The 10088-nt window shown below is 42.1% G+C and overlaps 2 protein-coding genes across 5 annotated transcripts in view; one reads left to right on the top strand and one right to left on the bottom strand.

The window, feature by feature from the left end:
- chic (profilin chickadee) overlaps positions 1–10088 on the bottom strand; it is a 144332-nt gene that overhangs the window by 33858 nt on the left and 100386 nt on the right. For all 4 annotated transcript variants that reach the window (XM_017609143.1, XM_017609145.1, XM_017609144.1 and 1 more), the window contains exon 3: positions 9611–9782. In XM_017609143.1, the coding sequence (XP_017464632.1) occupies positions 9611–9782 (172 nt within the window). The remainder of the gene's footprint in view (positions 1–9610; positions 9783–10088) is intronic.
- Positions 2878–9213, top strand: LOC108358022 (uncharacterized). Its single transcript, XM_017609139.1, has 2 exons — positions 2878–6859; positions 6911–9213. The coding sequence occupies exons 1-2, from the start codon at positions 3529–3531 to the stop codon at positions 8767–8769; spliced, it is 5190 nt and encodes a 1729-aa protein (XP_017464628.1). The 5' UTR covers positions 2878–3528; the 3' UTR covers positions 8770–9213.

Below are 10088 nucleotides of genomic sequence, written 5' to 3'. Positions count from 1 at the left end.
AAAAAGTTAAAAATCCAGAAATAGTCCTAATTTTATGATGGTTCCTTAATATATTTTAACTACATTGCATTTGAGTATGGAGAGGCAACTATCTGGAAGTATTTTACATAAAAAATTTACTAAGTATTGCCCGGTTTGTAGTTGCAGTTAAAGAAAACACATGAAAAGGCACGATTTTTTTTAAATTCGAAAAAATGTAAATATTTCAAAAACGGTGACACTTTTACCTGAAAATTTTTTGTTTATCAGTGAGCTCACCCCCCCACCTACCTTGCCCTAAAGTTTGGCACGTTACTTCTGGGACACCCTGTATAAGAAACGTATAGAAACAAACGTAAATATATTTTATGTGCACGAGACATATCATATTTCTTATATACAAATTATGCTCTCCAACGAAATCTTCCTAAAATACTTGAAAACTTCACATGAAGGAAACTTTTACTTGCGGAAGTTTCACAACGTAGTACTCCTCTTTTATGTTCCTCTCTTTTTCGGAACATATTTTTGTCGCGTACTTTAATTAGTTACTCGACGCTTAGCGACTATACTTCTCTTCACTATCCGCGCTCTCAGTGGGAGGAAGAGAAGGATGTGTATTCGCTAGAAAACTTCAATATGAAGCCAACTATCTTCCGATGCAGACCTCTAATATATATATATATGGGTCCTTATGTTGTACAGAAAGTAGACGGTGTAAATGTTACTGTTTTCGATAAAACCAAGAATAAATTAGAAACGGTTCACATAACCCGAATCCATAAAGTCACTTAAAGACATTTTTATGAATTCTATTTTGCTCAATTAAGCAACTGCATACTTTTTTTCTATTTTGAGGAAATTCTCAAATTTAACCAAATTTAACCTTCCACGTCATATATTCAAAAATGATATAGTTAATAAAAACGTGTATTAAGCTATTGACTTCATTTGGAAAATATATATGGGATGTTCCACGGAACAAAGACAAGGCTTCTAAACAAAAATTGTGTTGATGGATTTAAGATTAATGGCTTAAAAGATTTGTGCAATTGTCTTCTCTTGAATGCTGAGTGGCGTTTCTTCGAAAATTTCAAATAACGATGCCAATATAGCGGATAAATGGCATTAAGTTCGAAAACTTTCGAATCCTGGAAAAACTGAAATTATTCTCAAACTCCTTATCCAACAGTTTTTCGTGTCCCTGAATACACATCTAATGCTACATTTTTTTAATTGAAAATGGCAATCCAAAGTGGCGGATAAATTTTTGGAAATCGACTGGATGGGCTTGAAATTTCTTGTTCGAGGGTTTTTGGGATCGCTGATTACAAATTGGAAGTTATTTTTTACAAATGCAAAATGGCGGATCCAAAATGGCGGAGATATTTTTTAGAAATCGACTGGACGTGCTTGAAATTTCTTGTCTGGGGGTTTTTAGGATCGCTGATTACAAATTGGAAGTTATTTTTTAGAAATTTAAATTGACGGATCCAAAATGGCGGAAAAGTTTTTGTAAATCGACTGGATGTGCTTGAAATTTCTTGCACGGGGGTTTTTGGGATCGCTGATTTCAAATTGGAAGTTTTTTTTTTTAGAAATTCAAAATGGCGGATCCAAAACAGCAGACAAATTTTTAGAAATCAACAGGATATGGTGGAAATTTCTTGTTTGGTTTGGTTTTTGAGATTCCTGCTTACAAATTCGAAGTTATTTTTTAGAAGTTCAAAATGGCGAATCAAAAATGGCAGACAATTTTTTGAAAATTTATGGAAATTGGTCGAAACGTTTCTCGGAGGTTTTTTTGGTCGCTGATTACGAATTTTAAGTTACTTTACGGAAATTTGAAATCGCTGTTTCAAACTAGTGAACAAACTTTGGAAAATTATTTCGGCGGGCCGAATGAATGGCCGTCCTAATCCTCAGTTCCGAGTCTATTCAGTTTGGATTGGGGAAAAGGGGAGTATAAAGGAATCAAAATTTAGAAAAGTAGCCATTGGTGAGCAGGTGCTGGTGCCGCTTTTCTCTCAAAGTGTTTACCGCTGGTAAACCCAAAAGTAAAAAATTTAAAAACTAATTAATAAAATTAAAGTAAAATCTGTGGAAAATTAACAATAACAAAATCTCTAAAGGACCCTTTTATATTTCAAAAACCTGGGTAACAGTTATTCGTCGCCACCCTGTACATCAAAATTTAGGAAAATATTTCGGTTGTTTATACCCGAATTTTTCCGAATTTGCCAACTTCATTTTTAAAATTTTTGCGCGCACTCATTACACTGTGCGGCGCAGTCCCTTGGATCGCAGCTATCAATATTCCATGTCCACCATTAAGACGGTTCCCTCCTCGATCTTGCTCTGGAGTCCATTACAGTTAAATTGTAATATTTTCGTGTGCCTTGGGAGACTAATCGCAAAGCAGGGTGTGAAGTGTGGTGTTGCCTGCCAGGCATTTGTGTATGCTGTTGTTGGAGGTGCTGCCTTGTGGTTTTAGTAGGCGGCGTCGCGGAATATATTTGCGATTGCGCAGCTCTGTAACATAGGGCCTTGAAAGTTGCTGGTCCATTCTCGAGTGGTGCGCAGACCTGAACATGCCCTAAAGTGGCACCATCCAAGGCAAGAGTTGAGTTTGACTGATATCGCATTACGGTATATCCTGGACCAATACACCAAACAGAATGTGAGGAACTAGGAGCTGTTGATATATCCACGCCCGTGGATTGCGGCGGCGTGTGGGAGAGGGTGTGGTTATGTTGACATGTTAGAGTTGTGTTGCTTCTGAGGTCTGAGCAGGTTCTGAGGTGACTCCATCCATATTGCACCTAACTGAGTGGAGTTTGGGTGTAATATTCCCCGGTATTCGCTGCAGGTATAGGTTTCTGGTCCAGGGTTTGATTCGATGCTAGTTCCAATGTGCTTGTTCGGAGCAGCAGCGGATAAGCCAGCAACATAAAATATGTTTATCAAAATCAATATGAATAACGTTATCTGATCACACTGAAATTTTCATACTCAATTGAGCTGCATATTTACTTGTATGTATTTAAACTGTGCTAATTTTGTTTCCCCTTTATACTATGTATAAAGCATACGTATATACATACATACATATATGTATGTGCATACGTACCGCCCGCGCTCAGTTGGATACATTCGTATGCAAGCAAGCGAAAAATAGTACATATGTATGTAAGCAATATTGTGTGCGCGGGTGCATACGTGCATAAATATATATATGTAAATTCTCATGCATTTAAGAAAACTGGTTTTCTATTGTTGGTGATGAATTTGCAGTTATCCAATGTAATTAGGACATACTTAAATAGTTCAAGGTGAACTTTCTGTTAGTTAGTCGCGGACCAAATCTTGTTAAATACAGTTGCTTAACTTATGCATACATCGTTTGTTTTATTTTAATAGCTGCTAAAAAGGCTTAGTAGCTCAACATTTGGTGACCCCGACGTGATCGTATCACGCGATTTTTCGTTTGTTTCCGGCCGCTTACTGAGATAATTCTGCCACACTAGTGTAAACGTCAGCAACTTCGTCATGCCAGGGGAAGGTGCAGATCGAGTAGCCTTTCTAAAGCTGAAAACAAAGGCCATATTCAGCAGACTGGAGAGCTTGATTAACGAGTTGGACGCAGACAAGCTACACAGTATGGATGAGTACAGTCTTTCAGCAATGCTAGAATCCTTAGGCGAATTGAAATCCAGTTTTTCTGCCGCACACACAAGCCTAGAGGAATTGGACTTCGACTCCATTGCCAGCGACCTGCCAAGTAACTTCGATGCTGCTCTAATCAACCTTAGAGCTACACTGCAACGCGAGATTGGTAAACGTAGTGCCTCGCAACATTGCTCCACGCTCAGAATGAACTCCAGTGAGACCCAATCAATCATTGTGAACGCTAATAGCTCACGCTTGCCATTGCTGACACTGCCTAAATTCAGTGGCGCCTACACCGAGTGGACAAATTTCTATTCAATGTTCACGTCAATAATCGACAAGGACAGCGACCTCACCAACATCGACAAATTGCAGCATCTTCGTTCCTGTCTGAGCGGCGCTGCCCTTGACACCGTGCGCTCGCTGGAAATAAACGACGCTAATTATAACACTGCATTAGATCTTTTACAAAAGCGCTTCGATAACAAACGTCTTATATTTCAGGCACACGTCAGGGAGATATTTGGGCTAGAGAGGGCAGATTCAAACGTAACCAAGCTACGAGAGCTGACAGATAAGGTCACAGCACACATACGCGCATTGCAGTCGCTCGCATCCAATGGGAAGATCGCAGATGGCATCATCGTACAATTGGTGATCCAGAAACTCGACAAAAAGACGCAAGCTAAATGGGAGGAGAGTTCATCGATCAGCGAACTGCCATCCTGGGATCAATTAGCTATGTTCTTGGAGAAGCGCTGCAGAACACTCGAGAACGTTGAGCATTCTATGCAGACACCGACTGGTCAGGCGGTAAAAGCTAACAAGAACGTGAGTACTGGTCAGAGGAAATCCTTTGTTGCTTCCAACGGCTCAAAAGGTGTTTGTGTGTTTTGTGGATCTGCCGAGCATGCAATTTATAGCTGTCAACGCTTCGCAAATTTGTCTCCGAACTTACGCCTGAGGGAAGTTAAGAAGCTTTCCCTTTGTCTTAACTGCCTAAAGACTGGGCATCAAATTCGTGACTGCAAATCCGGATCGTGCCGCGCCTGTCAGTCGAAACACCACACGCTCTTGCATTTCGAACGCTCAACTGCATCGTTAATCAATAGTCAAGCCGAAGCTTCGTCGGCAGCTACAGTTCAATCCAACGCTATGACTGCATCGTTATCTGTGTCGCCTAGTGCCCCAGTATCTCCTTCTGATGCTGTGTTCCTAGCTACTGCCGTCGTTCTGGTAAAAAATCGTGCTGGAAGCTTCGTGCCTTGCAGGGCGCTTTTAGATTCTGGCTCCCAGTTACACTTTGTCACAACTCGCCTTGCAAACCAATTGCAGCTTGTAAAAGCAAAATCTTCTGCTACAGTATCTGGCATTGGAGATGCCAATTTCTCAACGGAGGGTTACTCAGTCGACCTCGTACTGAAGTCGCGGACTTCAGATTTCTCAACAAACATAACAGCTGTTGTTGTGCAAACCATAACCGACAACCAGCCTGGCTGCTCCGTGAGCACCAACGAGTGGAATGTTCCGTCGAATATACAACTAGCTGATCCTGGGTTCAACTTACCGCAGCGAATTGATCTGCTCATTGGAGCAGCATTGTTCTTCGATCTGCTATGTGTGGGGCAGATACGCTTGGCATACGGTTTACCACTCCTTCAGAAAACACGCCTCGGTTGGGTGCTATCTGGAGGGGGGCAACAAGCTCCAAAACTATCATCTTTTGTGGTGCGACGGAAGTCCTCCAGTGATATTATTTCCACTCGGTTGGAAGATTTAGTGCGTCAGTTCTGGGAAATAGAGCACAACTTCGAGCCGATCTCTAAGGCCTCCCAAGAAGATATCGACTGCGAAGCCCACTTCCGGGAAAATTATTTGCGATTGTCATCAGGCGAATACTCAGTTCGTCTTCCCATGAAGCGTGGTGTGGAGGCCCTTGGAGACTCCTATTTGCAAGCTCGTCAACGCTTCGAAAGTCTTGAACGAAAATTCGCTCGTAACCCTGAGCTTAAAACAGAATATAGTAAGTTCATAAAGGAATATCTGGACCTTAATCACATGTCGCTAGTTACCAATGAGGTTTTTCAACAATGCAAGTATTTTCTGCCGCATCATTGCGTCATCAAGGATGACAGTAGCACAACAAAGCTGAGAGTGGTTTTTGATGGCTCTGCATCCACTACTTCGGGCTTTTCGCTGAACGACCTACTCATGGCAGGCCCAACTATTCAGCCGAAACTTTTTAATATCCTTATTAGATTTCGTACTTTTCCCATAGCACTTACTGGGGACATCTGTAAGATGTATAGGTGTGTTCGCGTCACCCCACCAGATAGCATGCTCCAATGCATATTGTGGCGTGAATCTCCTCAGGAAAACTTTGCCATCTATAAGTTAGACACGCTGACTTATGGAACTAAGCCTGCGTCATTTCTGGCCATACGTGCCATGCACCAACTCGCAGCTGACGAATCCTCGACTTACCCCATTGGTGCAGAAATAGTGCGTCGAGACTTCTACGTAGATGACTTGATATCTGGAGGCGATTCGATGGAAGAAGTACTGAATATCAAGCTACAAACAACTAGCCTCCTTGCTCGAGGAAACTTTAAGTTACGCAAGTGGTGCTCTAATAGTCCAGATATCCTTCGTGATATACCTGACGTAGACAAGGAACGTTTCCTTAAGTTTGACGATGGCAGTGACATCACCAAAGCTCTGGGACTAGTTTGGGATCCGGTCAAGGACAAGCTGCTATTTTCGTTTGTGCCACAACGAGAACTCGGTAAAAACTCAAAACGCTCTGCGTTGTCTACTCTAGCTCGCTGTTACGATCCCCTTGGACTAATGGGCCCTACGCTGACCAAGGCGAAGATTCTTCTGCAACGCATGTGGAGAGACAAGCTTGAGTGGGATGAGAGTCTACCGCAATCGTTAAACACCGCCTGGTCTGCCTTTTGCAGCGGGTTTGCAGACATACAGCACCTATCATTTCCTCGTTACGTCTTGCAACCTGGGGCCATTACAGAAATTCATGCATTTTGCGATGCAAGCCTTGAAGCTTATGGGGCTTGCGTTTATACGCGTTCAGCCAAGGATAGTAAGGTACAAGTGCACCTGTTGTGTTCGAAGGCCCGTGTCGCTCCACTGAAGACTATCACCGTGCCCAAGCTGGAACTCTGTGCAGCAACACTGCTGGCACAACTCATGGGTGAGTTTACAAAAATGAAGCTTTTTAACTGTTCATTTCATTGTTGGTCAGATTCCTCCACTGTCCTCTCGTGGCTGCGAGAAGAACCATCGAAATTTAACGTATTTGTCGCTAACCGAATTTCCACCATACATCAATTAACGGAGGGCATGCGGTGGCACTATGTTCCGACAGCAATGAATCCGGCGGACATTTTATCCAAAGGAGCTACCCCGCAGGAACTTCTAGGATCTTCACTTTGGATGCACGGCCCGTCATTTTTGCGAGAAGTGGAGGGCAGCTGGCCGCGCATGTGTCTACCACAACCAAAACTTCCAGAACTTCGACAAAAGGTGTTGCTTGCCGCACATAACCGCAATGACATTTCGCTTTCGTTCAAGTACATTAATTCATTTGGAACAATGCAGCGCATTTTTGGGTACGTCAGCAAATTTGTCAATATTACAACATCGCCAAGCTCTTCGCAGCTCACAGCCGCAGATATTCACCATGGAACTCAACTGCTTATTCGCTTAGTACAAAGAGCGCAACTTTGGCCGGAGTACACGGCATTACAGGCCAATAATTGCGTCCCGAGTTCGAGCAGCATTGTTTCGCTATCACCATTTCTTGATGACTTTGGAATTATTAGAGTCGGCGGGCGATTAAAAAACTCTATGCTTAGTTTTGAATCGCGCCACCCATGCATTATTCCGAAGGATCATCCACTGACATTTAGTATAATAACCTTTTTTCATCGCAAACAACATCACGCAGGTCCTCAAGCTTTACTCGCCTTCATTCGAATGCAGTTTTGGCCCATAGGTGGTCGGAAAACAGTCACTCGAGTCCTACAAAAATGCATTATTTGCTGCAAATCGAGACCGCGCCTTGTCGAGCACATAATGGCCGACCTGCCTAAAGAGCGAATTCAGGCCTCGCGCCCATTCATAGTCACCGGTGTGGACTACTGTGGGCCATTTTATTACAAGCCTGAAGTACGCAATAAATCGCCCCACAAATGTTATGTAAGCGTTTTCATTTGCTTCGCCACAAAGGCTGTATGGATGGAGTTGGTAAGAGACCTCTCAACAGGTGCTTTCATTGACGCGCTAAAACGATTCATCGCTACGCGTGGCATACCCAGCTGCATCTGGTCTGACAATGCGACGAATTTTGTAGGCGCCAAGAACGAGCTTAAAGAACTACGGAACTTAGCCCTCAGCGAGAAACACCGCAGCGAAGTCCACAACTTTTGCCTCAGTAATGGCTTTGATTGGCGTTTCATCCCACCTCGCTCTCCGCACTTTGGCGGTTTGTGGGAAGCGGCCGTAAAAACAGCCAAACAACATTTCTATCGTTCCGTTGGCTCATCACTGCTTGGCTTCGATGAATTGCGTACTTTGGTATGTCAAATCTGTGCTGTAATTAACTCTCGTCCTCTCGTACCCCTTTCAGAAAACCCAGAGGATTTAGATGTGCTAACGCCAGGCCATTTTTTGATTGGTGGTTCTCTGACAGCTCTTCCGGAACCGGATCTAACGACGCTAAACTACGACCGACTTGATCGATGGCAGCGTGCAACATACATTAAACAGGTTTTTTGGAAGCGGTGGACTCAAGAGTATCTAACTCTTCTACAGCAACGCGCAAAGTGGCGTTTACCTCATGCCAACATTCAAGTCAATGATGTCGTATGCATAAAGGAAGAAAACTCACCACCACTGAAGTGGCCTCTAGCACGGGTAATCGAAGTTGTCCCTGGAGCAGACGGTGTCGTACGTGTGGCACTTTTAAAAACATCTAGCGGCATAACGCGACGAGCCGTGAACAAGCTGTGTGTCCTCCCGGTGAAGGATTCTGTTGAAAGCCCTGACCTTTCAACGGGGGGGAGGATGTTCGGAGCAGCAGCGGATAAGCCAGCAACATAAAATATGTTTATCAAAATCAATATGAATAACGTTATCTGATCACACTGAAATTTTCATACTCAATTGAGCTGCATATTTACTTGTATGTATTTAAACTGTGCTAATTTTGTTTCCCCTTTATACTATGTATAAAGCATACGTATATACATACATACATATATGTATGTGCATACGTACCGCCCGCGCTCAGTTGGATACATTCGTATGCAAGCAAGCGAAAAATAGTACATATGTATGTAAGCAATATTGTGTGCGCGGGTGCATACGTGCATAAATATATATATGTAAATTCTCATGCATTTAAGAAAACTGGTTTTCTATTGTTGGTGATGAATTTGCAGTTATCCAATGTAATTAGGACATACTTAAATAGTTCAAGGTGAACTTTCTGTTAGTTAGTCGCGGACCAAATCTTGTTAAATACAGTTGCTTAACTTATGCATACATCGTTTGTTTTATTTTAATAGCTGCTAAAAAGGCTTAGTAGCTCAACAGTGCTTTTTACCCAAAAATCCACATCAACTCACGAGTCTTATATGAAAGCGAATGTACAATTTCAATTTCAATTTATTAAAGTGTACCCATTTGTGCATTAAGATGAGATCTTTTTTTGCACAATAATATAACAATAAAGTATGAGTATAATTCCATTTTTAAATACATATGTACATAAGTTAAGAGTTTCAAACGCGAATTGTTGTTGCACGTTTCGTTTCAGCTCTATGACCAAGTCCTACAACCACTTGTGGCTAACAACTCTCCGACGTCCTTACATATACATTTTCCCTTTAGGTGTATAACAGTTTATATTGGCTTAAAAATATCATCATTACATTCATACCTTGTGTAGTTTTCATGCAATGCACTCCGCTGCGGCCTAGTTTTGCGCGTACGACGCGATCTGTACCAGAAAGGTAGATATATCTTTGGCCCGCTAATGTGACACCATTGCTTGTTAGCAGATCTTGTTGGTCAAATCCTGCAATTAATTTTGCCAACTCCTCTTTTGTAATCTGCAAAGAATAACATACAAAATTTTAAAATATTATTATACATTAACAAATGAAAAAGTGGAACAAAAGCAACAAGAATCCACAAGGCGAACTTAGCACAGTGCGTAGGCAACTGGCTGAGTCGGTGGGATCGTCGGTTCGAATCCTACTGAAAGAAGTCTGATGAGGAAATGTGGTGATTTTCGAAATAGCTATCACTTCTACCATTTTTTTCAAATTATTGTTGCTTTTCCACAATAAGTTTTCACTAAAAACGGCCTCAAGCTCATAAAAATTGTTGAATATAATTGTTATAAGGCCATAAAA

Source organism: Rhagoletis zephyria, unplaced genomic scaffold (assembly GCF_001687245.7).
Source record: "Rhagoletis zephyria isolate East Lansing unplaced genomic scaffold, Rhagoletis_zephyria_1.1 Rzeph_scaffold_00194, whole genome shotgun sequence".
Taxonomy (NCBI): Eukaryota; Metazoa; Arthropoda; class Insecta; order Diptera; family Tephritidae; genus Rhagoletis; species Rhagoletis zephyria.
The sequence above is the reverse complement of the archived record's forward strand: the minus strand, read 5'-3'. Positions and strand labels throughout refer to the sequence as shown.